The sequence below is a fragment of the Thamnophis sirtalis genome, unplaced genomic scaffold (genome assembly GCF_051295495.1).
Source record: "Thamnophis sirtalis isolate CommonGarterSnake01/CBP01778 unplaced genomic scaffold, rThaSir2_p1.2 scaffold_2, whole genome shotgun sequence".
NCBI lineage: Eukaryota > Metazoa > Chordata > Lepidosauria > Squamata > Natricidae > Thamnophis > Thamnophis sirtalis.
This window is the reverse complement of record NW_028261382.1, coordinates 26,631,809-26,654,351: the sequence shown is the minus strand read 5'-3', so window position 1 is coordinate 26,654,351 and position 22,543 is coordinate 26,631,809. Positions and strand designations below refer to the sequence as shown.

General features: G+C 46.4%; 3 protein-coding genes across 5 annotated transcripts; 2 read left to right on the top strand and 1 right to left on the bottom strand.

Moving 5' to 3' along the window:
- Nucleotides 1-7,238, top strand: PPP1R26 (protein phosphatase 1 regulatory subunit 26). Its single transcript, XM_087704521.1, has 2 exons — nucleotides 1-150; nucleotides 2,317-7,238. The coding sequence occupies exon 2, from the start codon at nucleotides 2,378-2,380 to the stop codon at nucleotides 5,849-5,851; it is 3,474 nt and encodes a 1,157-aa protein (XP_087560647.1). The 5' UTR covers nucleotides 1-150; nucleotides 2,317-2,377; the 3' UTR covers nucleotides 5,852-7,238.
- A 265-nt stretch (nucleotides 7,239-7,503) lies between these two features.
- On the bottom strand, nucleotides 7,504-13,651 carry PIERCE1 (piercer of microtubule wall 1). 3 transcript variants are annotated; one of them, XM_087704522.1, is made up of 5 exons: nucleotides 13,392-13,651; nucleotides 11,566-11,644; nucleotides 9,946-10,130; nucleotides 8,400-8,457; nucleotides 7,514-7,643 (listed from the first exon to the last, which is right to left on the bottom strand). In XM_087704522.1, the coding sequence occupies exons 1-5, from the start codon at nucleotides 13,538-13,540 to the stop codon at nucleotides 7,560-7,562; spliced, it is 555 nt and encodes a 184-aa protein (XP_087560648.1). In that variant the 5' UTR covers nucleotides 13,541-13,651; the 3' UTR covers nucleotides 7,514-7,559. The 3 variants fall into 3 exon arrangements, with proteins under 3 accessions (XP_013919886.2, XP_087560648.1, XP_087560649.1); XM_014064411.2 differs by lacking the exon at nucleotides 8,400-8,457 and having other exon boundaries at nucleotides 7,504-7,643; XM_087704523.1 differs by lacking the exons at nucleotides 7,514-7,643; nucleotides 8,400-8,457 and having other exon boundaries at nucleotides 9,699-10,130.
- Nucleotides 13,652-14,982: 1,331 nt separating this feature from the next.
- On the top strand, nucleotides 14,983-19,239 carry MRPS2 (mitochondrial ribosomal protein S2). Its single transcript, XM_014064403.2, has 4 exons — nucleotides 14,983-15,119; nucleotides 15,951-16,058; nucleotides 16,690-16,819; nucleotides 18,032-19,239. Exons 1-4 carry the CDS (start codon nucleotides 15,089-15,091, stop codon nucleotides 18,639-18,641), a joined length of 879 nt encoding a protein of 292 aa, XP_013919878.2. The 5' UTR covers nucleotides 14,983-15,088; the 3' UTR covers nucleotides 18,642-19,239.
- Nucleotides 19,240-22,543: the final 3,304 nt, after the last annotated feature.

Here is a 22,543-nt window from a genome sequence, read left to right as displayed (position 1 = left end):
CCAGGCCGGCCGGGAGACTAGGCCCGGCCGATGGCCGCCCGCCCCCGCCCCCGCCCGCTTGCCCGCCGGCCCTGCCTCCCTCCCCGCGGGCGGCGCCTGTCCTCGCGGCGGCTGCGGCGGATCCCGCGAGGCGCCATCGCGGCCCGGCAGGTGAGCGGGAGGCCTGACGGGGAGACCGCGGTCGCCATGGCAACGGACCCGCCACACGGGCCGGGTCCCCAAGGCGGCGCCCCGGCTGGGTGTCAGTGGGGAGGGACGGGGGGAGGCCCCGCCGGCGGTGTCAGGAAAGGGGCGGCTAGGGCCCGGCTTCGGGGCCCAGCCAGTGCCGCGCCGCCCGACCTCGGTGTGCTGCAGGGAAGGCCGGGCAGCGGCTGAGGGGGCCCCTGGTGGGGGCTCGGAGATTTTCTAGGGGGAGAAAGCTGAGGTGTATGTGTGGGGGTCCCTTGCGGAGCTGGGTCTCGTTCGCAGGTTGGGGGCAGGGGAAGAGGAGGGTCGCGCGCCCCTCCCGGTTCTGGCTCACCTGCGCTACAAGGTGATTTTAATTGAAATAAATAAATAAAAGGGCAAGGAAGGTGGGTTGCCACCTTGGCATGCATGCTCCCGTGTGTGTATTTTTATTATTTTTAATATTAATTTCTCTCTCTCTCTCTCTCTCTCTCTCTCTCTCTCTCTCTCTCTCTCTCTCTCTCTCTCTCTCTCTCTCTCTCTCTCTCTCTCTCATCTATCTATCTATCTATCTATCATCCATCTATCATCCATCTATCAGAAGAGACAGACATTGCGAACTCCAGAACGTAAAATATATGTCTGTCTCTTCTTTTATAACTACACCTGGAACTCATATGTTTAGGTTAGTTCACACACACATACATACATATGTAAAAATGTAACCACAACACACCCCCATTTCTAGATTTATCTGCTTTGCAAGAGTCTTTGTGCTGGGGAGGGGAGAAGGCCAAGATGGCTTTTGCCACCAGCCAGGCAATCATTTTGTGAGTGGCCACAGCATGACAACCAGGTGGAGAAGAGACCCACAACTTTTGCAGAGGGCCCCTGCTGCCCAAAAGACCTACCCTGGCAGCGTTAATCAGTTTTATTTCCCATTAGAATTACTGTAGCTTTGGCCTTGGTGGCAAAGAGCGAGGATCCCTATTAGCATGTGATGAAATGTACCAACCTAGGAAAGAAATACATTGTAGGTTGAACAGGGATGTACCTGAAACACAATTCTCAGGGTTTCCTGGCGATGTGTTGGGTGTTGCACTCCCCTAACTTCTGGGTTGCTACCAGTGATTTTCTGAGAATATATTGTGTGAACACAGCCAGTTGAATTAAAACAAACCCTGGTTAAGCACAACTTGCAATACCAGTCCCCCAAGTTTTTTAATTGCAAGTATTGGAGTAGCTTTTTGTGTTGTGTCTGTTGAAAAGAAATATTTTTCTAGTAACTATTTGGTTTCACTGGATAAATCCTGATTTAGGTGTTACAGGGAAATTTCTATCCATGTTCTTCTTAGTGCAGTTTTTATACGTTTCCTGTCTATTCATTTTAACAATTAAAAGTTCAGGGAAAGTTCTCCAGACATTGGATTAATTCGTAATCTTATTGCCACCATATATATGTTTGTACTGGGCTTTATAGTTTAGAGCCTTTTGATAGCTCTTTCAACTTTTCTTTTACCAGTCCCATTATTTTTACACGTTTTTATTATTTCCATTTAGTTCCCAGGCATTTCACTTTGAGTGAGTCTATTTTTCCATAAATTAAACTGGATATATGCTGAAGTAGTTTTTGATCAGTTCAGCAGGTTGTAAATTGCCTCCTAGGAGTAAAATCAAAGATTTCCTTTCCTCTTTTTATTTGTATGTGGCTGTGGTTGTGAAAGATTAATAAGGTATAATAATTACTATGCTACTTGAGGTTACACAATTTCTCGATAAACAGGTACTGATTGGCAACAGTAGTTTTAAAAAGCCCAGATTAAAGATTTCACATATTTGATATGAAAAACAGTGCAATTGTTTATAGTGCTATTTAATTACTGTTATTTACATGTTTGTTTTTATTTTAATGTAACTCTTCCTCCAGAATAAACCCAGAGAAGCAGAAGAAAATTAAAATTACCTAATTGGTAAAAGAAACTCCCTTAAATGATTGTTTTCATTTAGTCTTGTTACTTCAGATAATATAATGCAAAGTTAATGTTAAGAGAAAATCTTATCTTAAAGCAAATACTCATCCTGCAAATACTTAGGAAATATTTGCGTTTCTGTGGCTGCTTTATACACATTTTTTTTCTATATTTTTACTAGAATGGAAGATCAGTTTGCCTGACACACAATACATTTTTCCACCTTCACGTTACCTGAGAGGATGTTTCTCATGAATACTTCTCCTTTGATGGCCCTTCCAAGAAAATGGGAGCCCTTTCCTCAGTCAAGGAATTGCAGGTATCCGGTCTGTTTCTCAGAATCTGAAGAAGATCTGGCTAGAACAGCTGTCAATGCCAAAGTCCAGATGATCATAAACAATTTGCAAAGTGAAGAGGTACCCCTGGATGCCAGCAGCAAATATGGCTGCATCGTACAGAAAAAACAGAAGGCAGCAAAGAATAGAGGGCACAAATTTAGGAGGAATGACCAGCTGCTACAGGAACATATTAACTACACCCTTTGTAGCTATCCAACAGACTCTGATGGAATGGACATGGAAGAGGGCACAGAGTTTGGACCTCACGCCTTGAATTCTGACAGTGATGATTCTGTCGATAGAGATATAGAGGAAGCCATTCAAGAGTACCTGCGAAACAAGGGCCAGAATCTTCCCCCACTACCAAATAATGCCAAGAATTTGCCCAGTAAGGATGAAGATCATCCAGCCAAACAGAAATTTCCTTCACACGATGCAGCTTGTCATTTATTCCCTGCTGGTTGTGCTTCCGTCGGTTTGGCCCAGCCGTATGTCCTTCCTGGTCACGTTGAAGATCATGATGTCTGTTGGGCTTCCTCCCCTTGTAGCGTGAGCAGCGACGACTCTTTCGAAGAGAGCATAAAAGCCGAGATTGAACAATTCCTGAAGAAAAAGAAACAGCAAGCAAGAAGAAAGATCCCGAGGAGGGATAAGCCGTTTCACCAGAAAGAAGAGCTTCAAGAGAAGCTAGCCCTCAGTCAGAAGGGCAGCATGAACAGAGGGAATCAAAGTTCTTTAAAGCAAGGAGGCAAGGCCTACTTCTCAAAATGGCATCCTGAGCTACAAAGCATTGGCAGGGCTATGTGCTTGAAGTCAAATACCAGCGAAGAGCCTGCAGCCTGCAAAATGGAAAGGCAAACAGGCTTTTCCACTCTGACAGTTCGTGATTCCTCCTTTCTGGAAGAAAGCAAAAAAAGTGGGAAAAGGCCGATACTTTGCAATGCCCGGAGAGAGGCAAGAGTGGAATGCACAGATTTATCTGATTCGAGTAGCGATGATGGGATCGAAGAAGCTATTCAGCATTATCAGCTTGAGAAGATGAAGAAAGCTGCGGAGTCCAAAGCAGGCTGCGTTTCTTTGCAGAAGGAAGGGTTCAGCACCAGGAAGGCAGAGAATATCCCTCCAAGCGTGAGAAGTGCCTTGCCAGAAATCAGTCCGAAAGCTCAGCGCTGCAAGAGGAAGGATGCCAGCGCGAAGGTAGCAGCAATAAACACGCCTTGTAACCATCTGGGGAAAAGCAGGAGGTTTTCTCCTCCAGAAAACAGTTTTGCCAAATGTGCAGTCACACTTCAGGCTTCATGTCGAGTAGACACGGCTGCCGAATTAATGTGTGCAGAAGCCATACTTGACATCTCCAAAACTATTTTGCCTCTTCCAACAGCAAGTGATCATAAACTATTCTCAACTAGCCCTTCCTTTTCTTCGCAGAACGTGCTACCTTCCCAGTACGAAAGTGACAACAATATTGTGGACAGTGACGATAGCATTGAGCAGGAGATAAGAGCTTTCTTGGCTGTCAAAGCAAGGACCAAGCATTTAATAGCAAAGTCCACTTTCCAAGTGCCTCTGTCATTGGGGCAGTCCAGGGAACAGACTCAGAGTTCCAAGGAAACGTCTCCCAAATGCCTAAAACTGCCACTAAAACTGAATCACAAAAAGACGCTTAAGAGGAAACGTGAAATAGTCCCCCAGAATGAAGATGCACAGTTAATCTCAGAGGTGGACTATGTGGATAAGAATCTTCCAAAATCCTCTGTCACCCAACCGAGAAATGAAAGAACTGGAAAGATGGTTCTATATCCAAAAGGCACAGAAACTCCTGTTCATTCTACCAGTATGCCATGCCCTTTGTCTAACACACCACATAATTCTGGAAGTCTGGTAGAAAATATCACACGAGGTTTGCAGAAATACGGGGCAGATGATAAAAGCAGCTCATTTGATAGCGATGAGGATTTGGATACCGCTATCAAAGATCTCCTGAGATCCAAACGGAAACTAAAGAAAAAACCCAAAGACCAAAGAATCCACTGCAAAAAGAAAGGCCCATTTGGTGATGCTGAAATGCATATTTTTTATAAAAATGAGAGAGACAGCCAATTACAAACTCCCACCTTATTTAAAAAGTGTCTTGTAGGTTCCAGGAGAGACATTAGAGAGGGGTGTGTAAAGAAGGGGCCTTTGAGAAAACCGAAAAGTACCATAGAGTTTGAACCTGAATGTAAAAAGGAATACCAGACCAAACCAGTTTCTGGAGCGGAAATCCAACAGGCCACAAAGACCCATCCATGTCTGTGGGCTGTGACATCCTTGGTGGATGAGAGCAGTTCTGTAGATAGTGATGACAGCATTGAAGAAGAAATCCAGAGGTTCTTGGCTGAAAAGGCGAAAGCCTCCACCAGGATAGGGGGGTTACCAGTTGCCACTGGAGTTGCTGGGATTTTGAGAGCGGAGAAGCCCCAGGCCACTCTGTTGAAAGCAGAGTGGCAGCTACTCAGGCAAGGAAGCCCTGCCTCAGAGAAAGAGGGTCAAAAGGTGTTGGACCCAACAGGCTCTGAGGTGAGCAGCCGCCAGAGATGCTCAGGAGAGAATGAAGAAAATGCATCTCACCCCAGTGAACAAGCCAGACCATTCATGGAAGACAGGAGCAGCCAGGCTAGAGTGGAAAACCCACCCGTTGCGGACAGAAAGGAGATGGAGTTGCCTGTAAGAAGAGCTGCAGTCCAAAGAAAGGACATTTGGGAGGACAGGTTCCATCAAAGGACCCTCTCCTCCGGGAAAGGCAAAGCGGAGGAGTGTTGTAAATGGCAAAATTATTTTAAGGCTGCGCCCTCTTTCAAAAGGAAGCGCTCGCAGGGATTCAAAATGTCCAGCAAATTTCTAGCAGGTCTCAGTGGTGGTGGGAATAAGAGGAAATCTGAGCTTTTAGGCAAAAGACAACAGGACACCAACCTTCCTTTGCTCAACAAGCATGGAGGGACCTTGGCAACACATTGGTTTGGGAAGGGGTCTCTGCCCAAAGAGATTGTGGGCTCCAGAAGTGAGTCAGGGGTAAGAGAAGCAGACCAAGAGACCACCGTAACTACTAAAGTAGTGAACCTGGTCAAACGTGATAGTGTGGAAAGCCACAAAGGAGATGCCAGACAAAGCCTCCCTTTGCAAGGGCCTGGCATAGAAGAGACCATGATTAGCCCAGGGACAACATGTGTTGAAGTCCCTGTTAGGAGAGGGAGACCCCTGGAGTACAGCCCCAGTTGGGAAAAGTGTGAGGTTCCTGAAGACCCTTGTGATTTATCCCTGAAAGGAAAGGTGATCGGCCAAGGTAGTACAGCAGAAGTGCAAGCCCAGAATCTTCTAGCTGGGCCAATGAGGGAATAACCCACTGTCTCCAGAGAACAATCCCAGTTCTTAACTGCTTTGTTTTACAGGGTTGGCATTCTAAAAGGCAACTAAATCGAAAACTTCTAACAACGCTTCTCACCCAAAACTTAATTATCTGTGTTGGAAGAGTTGGAAGAGATAATAGGCAAAGGAGGGATCCAGGTTCTTGTTGCTCAGATCAACCCTTTGTAATGAACGAAAATAAATAAATACCTCTTGTCACAGAGATTCGAACCGGGTCAGTATGGCAAAGCAACCAAAATGATATTTTAGAGAACCTGAAACTGACAGGAGAGGCAGTGACCATAGAGGTACTATCCACTATACTATCCACACTTATAACAAAATACATCTCCAATTAGACCTATCCAGCTTTTACTTTCTCTTTTGATAAGAGTGGTTTTTGTTTAATACAAAAAGGGCAATGCTGGAAGGAAATCTTTACATGACAATTTATACAGCATGCTTAACTTTGGTTACTGTAGATGTTCATAGTAGATCACTGTCTTTTCAGGCTATTTTCTAGTAAGCTTTCCAAGTCCGTGGGGCTCTTCCCCCCTGCAGCCTTCCTGGCCTCAGCTTGCAAGATTTGGAGAGCCAGGAATATGGGAGCCGGGTTGAAGGAAAGACAATCAGATGGGATACAAAAGGAATGCTAGAATAGAAGCCCTCTTACACCTTAAAGCAGTTATCAGCAGCTGAGAAAATGTTACAAAAGAGGCAGAACTGTTAAAAGAAATGGGCCACTTGTAAAAACACAATTTGTATGACTTTCAGTGATAAAAACACATTAAAAAAAACAATTGTGTCTTTAGAACTGAAAGTCATACAGATTTTTTTTTAAAGAATCGCATGGAGGCCCCTATTCTGTTCTGGAAACTTCCTTCAGTTCAAAATACCAAGCATCCTTGATAATGCCAAAGGGGGGAGGGGGTCCAAGACTGGAAACACCCTTTTTCAGATTCTTAAAACAAAAACCTTCATTCAGTGATCATTCTTAGCTTGATCACTGAAAGGTAGCGAGCTAAAAGAGCAGCCTTAATTCCAAACTGAAATTGAACCTGATCTTTTTCTAGTAGCACTGTTTCTCCCTGTCCATGCTGCTTTTCATAGGATTGAAATCCTGTGTTCTGTCCAGTTAATCTGTTTCTTCTGGTAAATCCTGCTGAACATTCCTTTCGCTGTCATTCTTGGGATGATGGGGTGTTTGTTGGAGCCTTCTGTGTTTACTTCCTGTTGAGTTTCAAAACTTTGTAGCTTGTAATTTCAATGCCCTTTGATTGAAGATGCACTTTTTAAATTAAGAAACCTTTGTTTTGTACATAAGAAATGGTATACATTCATACATTTATAAGATTTAATAAACTGAGTTCAGTTCATGGACCTTTGATCCAAATCCTTGTTTTTATTTTGTCATGTATTTTGAAGAGCTTCTTTTTCTATCGTCTATGTTCCAAAGAGGTTTCAGGAATTCTATTTTTTCAGGCAGTGGATGGGTGACCGCTGAATTTGGATTCTGCAGTAAGCTGCTGGTTGGGTCCTTTCGACTTTAGACGTCTATGAACATTTTTATTTTGCTTGCTGTAGTGATCTTGGCACATTAGCACTTCCTGCAACTCTCATACGGTCTTCATTGATTTAAGGAATCTGGACAGGCCCCCAAAGAAGGGAACATCTTCCCAAAACATGGATTCAGCATCAGGTCTCACCTGGAAAGACATGGTGGAACTCTCCTTGGTCCAAACACAGAGAGGGAAATAGTAATTTTTATGGGAATTGAAGATTGATTCTGTAAAAAAGGACATCATTAAACCAGCACCCTGTCGAAAGAGTTCATTCTTACACTAAGCCCCAATTTTGTTAACTGTCATTTGTCTAACAAACCTACATTGCCTGGATTCAGAGTTGGCAAGACCAACTCTGCAGCGAGTCACAAAAAAGTGGAGATAGGACAGTTTTTGCCATGATTTTGAATCCACAGCACTTTCACTGGCATTGCCTGTAACAAGCTTTTATCACAGCTGCGGCACTAAGCCGTAGTTTGGGTAACAATCGTTTGTAGAATACAGTAACGCAGTGATGGTGAACCTTTTAGGCACAGAGTGCCCAAACTGGAAGGTGCGAGCACCAACGACCAACTGGCCAGCACACAATATGCGCCCCGGAAACCCGACAACCAGCCAGCTGGCATGCATGCGCACATTGGAAACCCAACTACCAGCTGTCTGAGCTGGGGCGATGGTGCACATGCCCACCAAGAGGGCTCTGCATGCCAACTTTGGCACATGTGCCATTGGTTCACTACACACTAGCAATTGAGGCTACTTGCCAGTTGCTTCCGCATCCTTCGCTGATAACTTCTCTTAATTTTGGTGGTCAAAGGGTCACCTGTATATCTGTATGGTTATTTCTACCCTTATTTTTCACTTGAGAGAAACCAAGGTTTAGGAAAGATTGGTGACATTTCTTCAGGTTTGATGTTAGGCAGGTAAACGGATATTAAAGCCATTGCCCAAATGAAAATACTGTGATTAAGAGCTCTTACCCTGCCTTGTTGAGCTTGACCAGTGTGGAGTTTTCCCTCCTTTTCAATATGCCTTTTCCTAGAACAGAGAGACATGGGGCTGGGAGGGACCCTAGAGGTCCTCTAGTCCAAGCCCCTGCTCTAGTCTTAAGCGTCCTGTTCTACCAGCCCAATCAAATGATTGTTCAATCTCTTCTTGAAAACCTCCAGTGATGGAGCATCTACAACTCCAGGAGGCAAGCTGTCACCCCTAGAAGAACTAGGGGTGATTTGATAGACATATTCCAGTATTTGAGGGGATGCCACAATTAAAAGGGGGGGGGGAGTCAACCTGTTCTCCAAAGCACCCGAAGGCAGGACAAGAAACAATTGATGGAAACTAATGAAAGAGAGAAGCAACCTGGAAACTTCCCAACAGTGAGGACAATTAAACAGTGGAACAGCTTCTCTCCAGAAGTTGTGAGTGCTCCATCACTGGAGGTTTTTAAGAAGAAACTGGACAGCCATTTGTCTCAAATTGTATAGGGTCTCCTGCTTGAGCAGGGGGCTGGACTAGAAGACCTCCAAGATCCCTTCCAGCTCTAGTCTGATTAATTTTTTCTCCTCATGTACTAACCTGGCTCCAGAAAAACATGTCTCTGAGTCCTGGGGTACTAACAGGTTGCAACAAGGTGTTCCTAAGTCTTTTGAGTGTCCCCACACCCCCTCCATTTCAGAGCCACCAAAATCTCTCCAGATTGCTCGTGCCCACTCTTAAAGCAGCTGCATCTTTTCCTGTGTGCACTTAACAAGTCCTAGCATACCCATTTGGCTTCATATCTGAAGCTCTGCATTTCCCTAGTCAATGTACTGAATTCTCAGGTCCAGATTTTCTCTCCCCTCCCTCAACTCACTTCTCTTTGGATTATAGGCCATGGAGCATTGTTCAAAGGCGAGACAGTCCTCAGCTCAGCAAAAGCGGTGGCCACAAAATTAGGAAACTGCCTCGAACTTATCTAGTTAAGCTCTGGTTGATTCATTTCAATGATTGGCAGAACCAGGAAAATTTTCGGAGGTGTCCTTACGGTGTCCTCAGTGCTCTCTGAGCTTGGTGGCTTTCTTGCAGACATCTCATTACCAAACGGAAACATCATCAGTGCGAGACTGACAATGAAATGTCTGCAAGAAAACCACCAAGTTCAGAGAGCATCAAAGGACCGCATGGGTCAAGCTACAGAGATTCTCTTCTATCAGTTGCTGTGGCTGCTGTGGGACAGATGTGGCATTTTCGACTGGCAAAGTAGGTCTTGCCCTAATTTTGAAACCACGCACAGAGACCCGTCCATTCTCAATGTTTTTATGGCAGGTAATGTCGATCTAACATGCTCATCATATTAAGAAAGAGGCTAAGACTGTTAGCAAGATCCAAGGCAGGATCTCTTGGGAGTCTCTCTGGTGCAAGTCACCTTTGAAAAAAGAATTTCCAAGGAAGTGTGTGTGTGTGTGGGGCGCATTAAACATTTTTTAGTCTGGTTGTTGGAATGTTAAAAAGCTAAAGGAGATCTGGAAGCCTTTCGGTGCCCCTTACTCCGAAAGGGAGGGTCCTTTAGTTCGGTAACTGGGGTGGAAGTTGCGGGTATCCAGGAAAGTGATGAAGTTGTCGGGACCAGTCACGTAGCTTTTTTCCATGGCGGTGTTGATGCCATAGTTCCTGTACATGCCGAAGGTGATGAGGCGGTCAGAGAAGGAATGTGGACTGACATGGAAACTGGTCTGCGGAGAGTCAAAAAGATGAGGGCAATCTTTAGTCATCAGAGAAGAGGCCATTTAAATCACCTGGAGGAGGGATCAGCAACCTTAAACACTCAAAGAGCCATTTGGATCTGTTTCCCACAGAAAACACCGGGAGCCACAAAATCTACCGGGGGTCAAAAAGCTTAATAAAGTTGCGTGCCGGTGGATGCCACACATTGGCAGTTGTGACACGTATTTCGAGTGTCAGGAAGCCGCAGCAGAGGGATGAAAGAGCCACATGCGGCTCCAGAGCCACTGGTTGCTGACCTCTGACCTGGAGCATCACGATGACTACGTTGGCCTCATGGCAGGTGCCAGAATCCCCAAAGGGTCAGCTGGAATTCCCACCCAAGTATTAAGACCTTGCGTTCATAGGCTGATTAATCCCCAATTTGGGAGGGTTGAGCTTTGCCTGAAAGGATCTGGATGGGTAAGTGGGAAGTTAGAGAGACTGGGAGGCCAAGATGCAAATCTCCCTTCAGCCACATGAACAAGCCACTTGTTCTGCCCCAGCTCCCCAAACATGACAAACCCTCTGATGTGAACTCAAAAGATTCCCTTATTAGGGGTGCCGGCAGGCCCAACAAAAAGCTAACAAGTCCGCCTGTCTGGAAGATGAATAGTTGTCTGCCACACCTATTCATCTCTGCCCCCTGCCTTTCATCCCCAGAGGTAGGGCGGGGCTTCGCTAGCAGCGGTGGCTCTTCCGTCCCAAGGATCGGCCCATAGATTTCCACTGCTCTCCTCTCCTGCCTTCTGTGTATCAGGCACTGGCCCCAGTTGTTCCTCCTCTTCCTCATCAGCCACCTCCAGACCTGAGGGCTGTTGACTCTTCATCTGAGAGCTGATGGATGGCCCAGGCTCTGCCGCTTTCTCCCTCTGCCAGCTCCATTCCCTCTTCCCCCTCAGAGCTCCCAGGTTGCCCTGATGCTGACCCTCCCACGCTTCCTCCTCCGATTCGGCTGCTGGAGGGCCACAACACCCCTGGAGGACTTTGGCTGGCCACTGCCCCTCAGCCCAATGCACCCACTGGAGATAAAATGGAGACCTCCGTGGAAGAGGACCGACCCGCTTGCAAATGTTTAGAAACACGTTGAGACTGAACAAGGGGAGGTAGTCTCCTCAGCCTAGTCAATATTGTGTCAGAGTTAATTCAAGGGCCACCACGTTCCTCCTCCTCCTCCTTAATGCCGAAGTTATATTCTTTGACACCAGAGGTGGGGAACTATGGCCAAATAAAACTAAATTAAGCTGAAAGAGGACTAGAGAATTTGAGGTGTGCCAAATTGTGGGGACCTGCTTGCATGCCATGCTAATCAAATGCATTAAAAGCTGCTTTATTCCCTTGCTGAACCAATTCATGGGTTTCCTGAAGAGGAATTGGCTACCATAATATTCAGATCTCAATACTGACCGGCATCTCGTGCACTGTTGGAGGTTTGGCTCCATAATCCATGTTGGTCGTCCTGAACAATAGGTTGCGTTCTTTCACTCTGAAATGACAACAACAACAACCTCAGCCAGTAGAATTCTTTTTTAATACTTTACTAATTTTAAGGGCGTAACATTGAGTATCTAGAACTAAGGAGAAATTTCCTGACAGGGAGAACAATTCATCAGTGGAAAGACTTGCCTGCAGAGGTCGTAGGTGTTCCAACGTTGGAGGTTTCTAAGAAGAGATTAGACAAACTATTTGTCTGGGCTGGTATAAAGTCTCTTGCCTTGAGCAGGAGGTTGGACTAGAAGACCTCTGAGGTCCCTTCCAGCCCTATGATTCTATTTCTAAATGATTTCTAAATTTTTATTTCTAAATGATTTCAGCTGGTTAAGCATTCAGCATCTCCTCTCCTTCCTTCTTTGCTTTCAAGAAGAGACTGGACTGCCATCTGTCAGAAATGGTGTAAGGTCTCCTGCTTAGGCGGGGTTGGACCTTCAAGGTCCCATCCACCTCTGTTCTGTTATTCGGCTCTTTTTTAGTTTAGAAATAAATCGCTTCCCACTTTTTTTCTCTTCTTCAGAAAAAGTACTTTTTCCCCTCAAAGGAACCAGTTTCACCAATTAAGGGTTGGGTTCACACATGCCTAGGTGGCGCAGTGGTTAAATGCAGCACTGCAGGCTACTGCTAGATCAGCAGTTCAGCGGTTCAAATCTCACCGGCTCAGGGTTGACTCAGCCTTCCATCCTTCCGAGGTGGGTAAAATGAGGACCCAGATTGTTGGGGGCAATATGCTGACTCTCTGTAAACCGCTTAGAGAGGGCTGAAAGCCCTATGAAGCGGTATATAAGTCTACTGCTATTGCTATATTGCTATTGCCTAAATCTTCAACAAGCAAACCGTGTTAGCCTTTTGTATGAAATTGTGTTCTGTAAGCCCTTTGCAAGTCAGTTCCTCTACACCCTCTTCCTTAAACCACTCATCCTAAACAAAACAAAAAGGTCCAGATGTATTGATTTTAGATTAAAGTTATATTTACTTTTTAAAAAATCATTTATAATATTGTTTTGTTGGATTGTAAGTTGCCCAGAGCTGCATAACCTGCAAGATGGGAGGGATATACATTTAATTAATAAATACATTCAATAAATACACTTTTCCAGCCACATTCAGTCCAGCAAGACTGGGAGGGGGGGGGGGGCTACTGTAAACTGTGGTTTGCTAACTGTAAAGGTAAAGGTTCCCCTTGTACATAGGTGCTAGTCGTTCCTGACTCTAGGGGGCAGTGCTCATCTCCGTTTCAAAGCCGAAGAGCCAGCGCTGCCCGAAGACGTCTCCGTGGTCATGTGGCCGGCATGACTCAATGCCGAAGGAGCACGGAATGCTGTTACCTTCCCACCAAAGGTGGTCCCTATTTTTCTACTTGCATTTTTATGTGCTTTCGAATTGCTAGGTTGGCAGAAGCTGGGACAAGTAATGGGAGCTCACTCCATTACGTGGCACTAGAGATTCGAATCGCCAAATTGCCGACCTTTCTGATCGACAAGCTCAGCGTCTTAGCCACTGAGCCGTTGCTAACCTGCACAGATGTTCTTACTAACCACAGTGGCTAGGGTTTCCAAATCATGCTTAGCTAACCCCCAACCAACCTCCTCCCTTCCGCTCACTGCCAGGACTCTGCCCTTTGGCCCATCAGGTTGGCAACTTTGTGCCCATCTGGGTCAAACCGGACCAAGATGTCCCTCCTACATCTCAAACCCTCCCTCAACCTTGCCAGCCCCATCTGCATGGGCCCTTCCACTCACCTGTAACCCCGAAACCATCCCGGGTGATTGAACCGGGCAGGTAAGTCGTGGCTCACCCAATATTGATCGCTGGTTCTCTGGGTTAACCGACTTTCGTCCGCGCTGCGCAAGGCGGCAGCAGTGGCTTCAGGATTGGGTTCCTCGGCCATGGGAAGGGCTGGGCGGGTTGTGGTCGCTCAGAACAAAGCCCCTCCGTCTGTAGGAAGAGAAGAGCCTGTGGGCCAGCCTGGTACCCACACACCGGCTTTGGCGTGGAAACCAAGCTCAGGTTGCTAGGAAACCATGTCCAGGTTGCTACGAAACAGCTCTAGGCATTCTGGTGCATTTAAAGCAACAGCAACTTCCATGCATTAGCCTGCACTTGATAGGGGGGGGGGATGGGGAGGGTGGCAGACAAAATCCGCTTTTCTTCCAACTTGACAAAGGAGGCTGAAAGCCACCCACCCACCCACATCCTGTTGCTTGATGAGTGAATCCATCACGAGACCCAAAAGTGAGGATAGGAAAGGATCGGATAGGAGAGAAAATAGGATAGAAAATAGAATAGAGAATAGAATAGAAAATAGAATTGGACAGAAAATAGAATAGAAAATAGAATAGAATAGAAAATAGGATAGAAAATAGAAGAGAACAGAATAGAGTAGAAAATAGAATAGAGAATAGAATAGAAAATAGAATAGAATATATGATAGAAAATAGAATAGAGTAGAAAATAGAGTAGAGAATAGAATAGAAAATAGAATAGAATAAAATAGAATAGAGAATATTATAGAAAATAAAATAGAATACAAAATAGAATAGAATACAAAATAGAATAGAAAATAAATAGGATAGAAAATAGAATAGAGCATAGAATGAAACAGAATAGAAAATAGGATAGAAAGTAGAATAGAATAGAAAATAGAATAGGATAAGAAAATAGAATAGAACATAGAATAGAATAGAAAATAGAATAGTCTAGGAATAGGAATAGAATAGTCCTATCAGCTGCCTGCAAATTGTAATTTCCACAGGACCATGAATGATGAATGGAATAATTGCATTAACTGGAGTACACTATACATACAGTAATTCAGTTTAAATTGGCCAGATTTAGTTCTTCTTGCTCTGTCTCATTCTGTGAATTTTAGGCTTTGTGATTAACATTTTGAAAGGCGACAGGGGCATTTTGAATGCATCTTTTCTTCAATAGGAAGCCTGCATGAAACCCCAAGACCCCAAACTGGGCAGAATCCTCTCCATTTGGGGGTGGGGAAGCCCTTTAAGTTTGCCATCTGAAGTAAAAAAAGATACAGCCCGTTCCTTAGTCCAGGCCTTTTAAAAAAAAGGAAATATTTCGCTTTTCCAGGTTGACAGCAGGTGAGGGTGAGGGGGGCAAGAGGGTGACAGCTCCCATCCCACAGACAGCCTGCCCAAAGCAAACCTCGACAAAAGTAACTGGAGCTCCCCGCCCAGCTCTGTTCCCCTCCCCCCCAGGCACAATCCAGGGGAACGGAGCAAATCGGGGTACAAGACTTTGGCCGTCCTGGACTCGAACCCACGACGTTGCCTAGCGACGTGTGGGCGTGGCCAGCGGACGTCGGCCGGATTTGTGGCCGCGTGGGCGGAGCCATGAGACGGGCATTACTCTGGCTAGCCCCGCCCCGGTTCCTGGCGCGCGCGAAGGAGGGCGAACTGCGCCTGCGCTCCAGACCAACATGGCGGCCTCCAGGCTCCTCTCGCGGACAGGTGGAGAGGGACCTGCGCTCGGAGGGAGGGTCGCGGGGTCGCGCCGGGATGGGGCTCCGGCCTTTGGCCCGAGGTCTTCTGCCCCCAGCGGGGTTGGGGTCTGCAGGCCCGGGAGAGGCGGGGGCGCACCTTGCACCGCCGGCGCTCCCTGATTTGTTGGGGGGCATACAGGTTGTCCTCGATTTACGACCACAATGGAGCCCAATATTTCTGTTGCTCAGTGAGACATTAAGTGAGCTTTGCCCCGTTTTGCGACCATTCTAGCCACGGTTGCTAAGTGAATCCCTGCAGATGTTAAGTTAGTAACAAGGTTGTTAAGCGAATCCGGCTCCCCCACCCCCATTGACTTGGCTTACCAGAAGGTCGCAAAAGGGGATTATGGGGTTGCAGCCGTCATAAGTACATGCCAGTTGCCAAGCCTCCGATATTTTGATCATGTGACCGTGGGTGTGTGGCAAGGGTGTGAAAAAACGGTCATGAGTCACACTTTTCAGTGAGGTGGTAACTGAACGGTCACTAAATGAGCTGTTGTATGTCGAGGACTACCTCTATTTGTCCTCCCCATCCACCCCCAGCCCATGTTAAGATGCTGGACTCCAACTCCCAGAATGCCCCACACAGCGTGACGTCCAGCATCTTGAAGCAGGCAAGGGGGAGACGTGAAGGGCTGTGGTATGGCGGGCTTTAAGAATCCCTATGGTTGTGGGGGTTCAGAAACTAGTATCCCCCCCCCAAAAAAAAATCCTGTGTTTGACATAAGACACATTGAACTACAGTGTCATCTCCTGTTTGCTAGGAGCTCACCCCTTGCCTTCTCTCTTTTCCTCACAGCAGCCCTTCTTCGGCCCAGCAGATGTGTGACAGTCGCGAGATCCACATCCGGACTCCTGAGGCATCACAGGACCCTCTTGGTTGCACCAGCCAGCCAGCCACAGGATGGTAAGTCTCTCCGGGTCTGGGGGCTCAAAGCCATGAGGAAAGCAGCAGAGGATCCTGGAGCAAGGTGTGGGAGAAGGAAGCCGGAGTGCTTGCCCGTGGGGAAACTGAGGCCTGATTCTAGTGGGTGCTCCTCCTTGAAGCTGTTTCTCTCTTGCAGATGCACATGCATACATCTGAACTAGACTGTTGTTTCTCTGTGTCATATAATATATGCGGGTATTTACATAATTTTTGGTTATTTATTTTGTCATGTTTATGTAGTGTATATTGGAAGTGGTGACCCTTTGAAAACTGCATCCAACAGAATTTCATTTTAATGTATGCTGATGAGTGTACATTCAAAGTGACAATAACGTTACTCTATTCTATTCTAAATTTTATCCTATCCGTCCCTAATTCTATCCTATCCTAATTCTATTCCATTCTATTCTCTCTTCTTATTCTCTTCTCTATTCTATTATTATTGTTATTCTGTTCTATTCTTATTCTGTTTATTCTTATTCTATCCTATTCTCTATTCCACCCTACCCCTTTTCTAATTCTATTCTATTATTCTATTATCCTTCTATTCTTTTATTCTATATTCTATTCTACTCTATTTAATTGTAATACATTTCTTTTTCTATTCTAGATATTGAGGAGAAGCTTCTGCGGGAGCCATTGAAGCATGCAGACTTCTTCAATCTGCAGGAGCTCTTTTCTCTCCAGGAGCTCTTCGACGCTCGAGTCCACCTTGGCCACAAGAAGGGCAGCCGCCACAGGTCAGTTCTTCCCCAGGGCTTGCGAGCCACAAAGAGCAAATTCCCTCGCTAGGCTCACACAAAATCTCAGCCCGGATTGCCAAAACATAGTTGCCACGTTTTGGTTAGGTCCAAAGAAATAAACCCCGATAGGCTAAATAGACAGCATACAGCTTCCCACAACCATAGTTGCCACCCACTGTGGCCTAGATTTGAATCTAGCTTTGGGTCGGAGCTTTGGAGATAAGCATTGCTCAGGCAACTTTCCTGCCGTTCCATCTAGAATTGTCCTCAGATTTTCCTGAGATTCAGTTTGGGACTTTCGATGTGTAACTGACGGGTAGATGTATTTGACTTCCTCCCCACCCCACTCGCTAAGATAAAATGTAGTTGGATATTTTGGAGGGGGCGAGCTGTTCGTTATCTCCATTAGATATTAACAAGTGCAGTCATAGTTGTGTGAATAGAGCAACTGGTTAATTCCGTGAAGCACAGTTTGGTTAACTGGAAATCTTTACACAGAAGATTATAACGCAAAACGATTTTGTTCAAAGGTGAAGTTTGCATATTTCTGGGGAAGCACCTTGCTGTTTATATAGCTATTCTCCACCTCCTGGCACAGATGGCTGGCCAGGGTGCTGGAGGACAAGAGGGGCCAGGGGTTCCATTAACTTGGCATTGCTTTTCACTGCTTTTGAAATGTTTTCCTTCGTTACCCAAAACTGCTTATTAAAATGTCTTCCCCCCCTGTAGGTAAAACACTTTCTAATCAAATGTTCCTGTTGTGATGTATAAGGGATTTGCGTATCATTACCCCCAAAAGCTCACTTTTACCTAATTTTGGATAATTGATTCAAGTTTGGGAAGCACGGGTGTAGGTTTTTATGTCTGGCTGGTTGATTTGGCCTCTTTGCAAAAGCTCAAAACTTCTGCCTGATAAAATAGGAATATGAGAGGTGTGTACAGATTGTCTTCGACTAATGACCAGAATTAAGGCCAGAAATTGGGTGTGGGCATGGCTTGGTGGGTGTGGCAGGGGAAGGATACTGCAAAATCCCCATTCCCTCCCCACTCGGGGGCCAGCCAGAGGTGGTATTTGCCGGTTCTCCAAACTACTCAAAATTTCAGCTGCTGAATTTCACCTCTGGAATGGCCCCTTCGGCCGGTAGTCCTTGTTTGCCTCTTTTTCTGGCCTGGGGACAGCTTCAGACCGTCTGCTTGTTCTCTCTGCAGATACATGGTGCCGTATCTCTTTGGCTGCCGCTTGGAGCACGACATCATTGACCTTGAACAGACGGCGCAGCACCTCCAGCTGGCCCTCAATTTCACGGCCCACGTGGCCTTCCGCAAAGGCATCATCCTCTTCATCAGCCGCCATCGCCAGACGTCCCACCAGGTGGAAAACGTGGCCAAGGAATGCGGGGAGTACGCCCACACCCGCTACTGGCAGGGCGGCTTGCTGACCAACGCCCCCATCCAGTACAGTGCCGGTGTCCGCCTGCCGGACCTCCTGATCTTCCTCAACACTTTCAACAATGTCTTTGAGCCTCACCTGGCCATCCGGGACGCGGCCAAGATGAGCATCCCCACCGTGGCTGTGGTGGACACCAACGCCAATCCCTCCCTCATCACCTACCCCATCCCGGGGAATGACGACAGCCCCTCGGCCATCAGCCTTTACCTCTCGCTCTTCAAGACCACCATCTTGAGAGCCAAGGAGAAGAGGAGGCACCTGGAGGCTTTATTCCGGCTGCAGAAGAAGTCCGCCAGGCCCATTGCCCCCCTCCAGCGCCCAATTCCTAGGGTGGATGAGGAGAACGGGCATTCCAACTCCTCAAGTTAGGACTTGCAGTCTCTACATATACCTGCTGGACTGAACCCCTCCCATTTCTTAGCCTGCCTCTAATACAACCGAGGTGGGTTTCTCCCAGGTTGGCCCGATTTGGCCGAACCGGTAGTGGAATTCAGGCCTGGGTTGCAGAACCGGCAGCATCCTAGGCCTGCCATGCCCCTGAACCGGTTCCCTCACCGCCATTGGACTGCCGCCATTTTGATTTTTAGTGGCTGCGCATGCACAGTTCACCGTCACTTGTTCTACACAAGTGCGAAGAACATTTCACATTGAACTGTGCATGCCGTGGGTGTCCGGCGTGCACGCTGGTTGCAAACCAGTAGTAAAACCGGCAGCAACCCAACCCTGTACTACAAGGTAGGGAAGCAGAGGTTGCAGATCACACAGCCTCTAACTATTAGGGATGCTGGGAGCTGTAGTTTAATCATTAGGAAGACAAAGGTCTCCCACCCGCCTTCTGTTCTATGTGTTGCCTTTCCACTTCAGTCTTCACTCTTTTGAGCTGCCAGTTTTTTAAATTATAAATGTTATTGAATGCAGCAGTTTTCACAAGAACTGGCAGCTGAAGGAATAAATTGTCTGGGTGGTATTTTGGTTTCTTCAGTTCAATGGTTTACATCTTAGCGGTTTACATCTTGGTGGTCAAAATGCCAGTTCAGGAGTTATTAAATTAGGATTAAATTATTCTCCAAAGCACCAGAGAAGCAGGACAAGAAACAATAGATGGAAACTACCGTATTATTTGGAGTATAAGGTTTTGAAGAGGGAAATTTTTTTAAAAAAAGGTTTTTGCACTTTGCAAACCTCCCCAAAATGGCCCGTTTTTGTGCTAAAACGGGCTCACCCCCCCCCCAAGGCATGAATAGCCTTTAGGGGGCTTGCAGAGTGTTCCTGGGTGGTGCCCCCCGCAAACGAGCAAGAAACCCTGTTTTTTGTCAAAAAGAATTCCATGCATAGCCTTTAGGAGGCTTATAGAGTACTCCTGGGGGTGGGGGGTGGGGAGGCAAAATTGAGCAAAATACAGCAAAAAATGGCTTTTTTTCCCACTCATTTCTGTCTTCTCCAGCCTCCAGGAGCTCTTTGAAAGACTCCTACAGGCTCTGCAAGGCCATTTTGGTGAAGGGGCGGGGCTTTGGGACTAAAAAAATCCTGTATTCTATGTATAAGACACACCCAGATTTTCAGCCTCTTTTTTGAAGGAAAAGTGCGTCTTTATACTCTGAAAAATACGGTAATCAAAGAGAAGCAGCCTGGAATTAAAGAGAAATTTCCTAACAGTGAGGACAATTAGCCAATGGAACAACTGGCCTCCAGAAATTCTGGGTGCTTCATCATTGGAAGATTTTAAGAAGAGATTAGGCAGTCACTTATCCGAAAGAGTATAGGTTCTTCTGCTTGAGCAGGAGGTTGGACTAGAAGACCTCCAAGGTCCCTTCCAGCTTATTCTACTCTTGAAAAGAACGTGGAGTGGAGAACCAGTGGCTGCCTGCTACCATTGAGGCACATTGCAACCCTTTTGTTTTGCTAATTCCCTGGAGGGCACGTTTTTTGGTAAGTTGTTGGATGAAGCCATGTTTCCCCCCAAAATATATAGAAGGTAGTCCTTTAATTATGGCGCAGTGGCTAAGACACTGAGTTTGTCATTCAGAAAGATCGGCAGTTTGGCGGTTCAAATCCCTACTACAGGTCTCCTCCGTAAGCAGCGGGTTGGATTAGATAACCTATAAGGTCCCTTCCAACCCTGTTACTGTTTATGACGGTAATGGAACCTGCCCATTATGGTCATACATCATGATGGCCATAAAGCAGGTCACCTGCATGGCCAGCCCAGTTTTGACCTTGTTTTTTGCAGTGATCGTTAAGGAAAATGCTGCGGTTGTTATACAACCCCCCCCTTTTTTTTAAGCTATGCCAAAAAATTGAAATGTGACTTCCGTGCATTGCAAACCTCTCTAAGTGTGGGCTGGTGGCTGAGCATCCAAAAATCACATGAGTGGAAGAAGCCTGGCTCTTGGAACTGGGTTGTAAGCGTCTTCTGGGGCAGAGGCCCCCAATCCCTGAGCCACGGCCCAGTACCAGGCTGCAATCCATTTGGAACTAGCCACATAACTGGTGGGCAAGGCACACATGCACCCAGTCCACTTACGCAAGCAGCAAGCGTGCACAGACACGCATCTCCATTTGCAAATTCAGCTGTGCGTGCATGTGCACTTGCCCATTGCTTTCGCAGAACCGTCCCCTGTCCCTTCCCCTCCCTTCCCCCCTCCACCAGTCTGCAAAGCTGGAAAAACTTTGGAGATTGTTCTTGGGTGCTGCATTGTAACTTTGAACGGCTGTTAAGTGACCAGTCATAAGTCGAGGACTCTGTAAGTAGCCACAACTCAAAAAGAGTTGGGAGATGCATTCTGAGTATTCACCCAACTGGGTTGCACGTTTGCTTGCTTTCTATGGGAGGAAGGAGCAGTTGGTTTTTCGGTATCAAAATGTTACTCCACCCCTGAAACTTCTGGTGCTTTCCTTCGCTAAAGGAATCTCATTTGTGACCAACAAAACCAAAACCAATTCCCTGGAATAATCTTGAGTTTAGTTCCCAGGAAACTATTTCTGCTTGAGCAATCTATGAAAGCAGGAACTGACGTTTTATCTTGCGTTTCTTTAATTTTTAAACATTTGTTAAAGATACAGATAGCTATTCAGATTGAAAGGGAAAGGGTATGAGGAAAGGGTGTGACCAGTTGTGGTGTTAGTCGTGAAATCGTGTCCGACCCATCGTGACCCCATGGACAACCTTCCTCCAGGCCTTCCTGTCCTCTACCATCCCCTGGAGTCCATTTAATCTCACGCCGGCTGCTTCAGTTACTCCATCCAGCCACTTCCTTCTCTGCCATCCCCTTCTTCTTTGGCCCTCCATCGTTCCCAGCATGAGGTTCTTCTCCAGGGAGTCCTTCCTTCTCCTTAGGTGGCCAAAGTCTTTGAGTTTCCTCTTCAGGATCTGGCCTTCTAAAGAGCAGTCCGGGTTGATCTTCTCTAGGACTGACCGGTTGGATGGCCTTGCAGTCCAAGGGACTCGCAGGAGTCTTCTCCAGCACCAGAGTTCAAAGGCCTCCATTCTTTGGCACTCAGCCTTCCTTATGGTCCAACTTTCACAACCATCCATTGCAACTGGGAAAACCACAGCCTTGACTATGCACCCTTTTGTTGGCAGGGTGATGTCTCTGCTTTTTAGGATGCTATCTAGATTTGCCGTAGATTTCCTCCCCAGGAGCAAGCCTCTTTTAATTTCTTGGCTGCAGTCCCCATCTGCGGTGATCTTGGAGCCCAGGAAAATAAAATCTGTCACTGCCTCCATTTCTTCCCCATCTATTTGCCCTAACCAGCCGCACACATCGTTAAAAAAAATTAATTACAGTGCAAATTTTGACAACATTGGGCAGAACATCCAAAGTGGGGCGTATTAAATTTCAAATTTAATAGGATTTGTATGCCGCCCACTCCCTAGGGACTCATCATTGAATATCCAAGACAGGTTTGGTTTTCTAAGTTGTGTTGTTATAGAAATCCAAATCAGTAATAAAATCTAATTTCTACAAAGGTCCACATCTCCATTAATTAGGTCTTTCTGAACTTCACCCGCCAGGAAGGGCTAAACCTTCAAACCTAGCCTTGAAGAACTGGCTCGCCCGTCAGGCCTGGGGATAGGATAGTTACCCCGCCCGAATGATGAATGTATGTTGGTTATTATTTTACTATATGTTGTTATCTTATGTTTGTATTCCCCCCCTTCCCGGTTTTGTGTGAGCCGCCCTGAGTCCCCTCAGGGAAAAGGGCGGCCTACAAATGCTAATAAACCAAAACCAAACCACTAAACCTAATTTGGCTCAAAATCATTTACT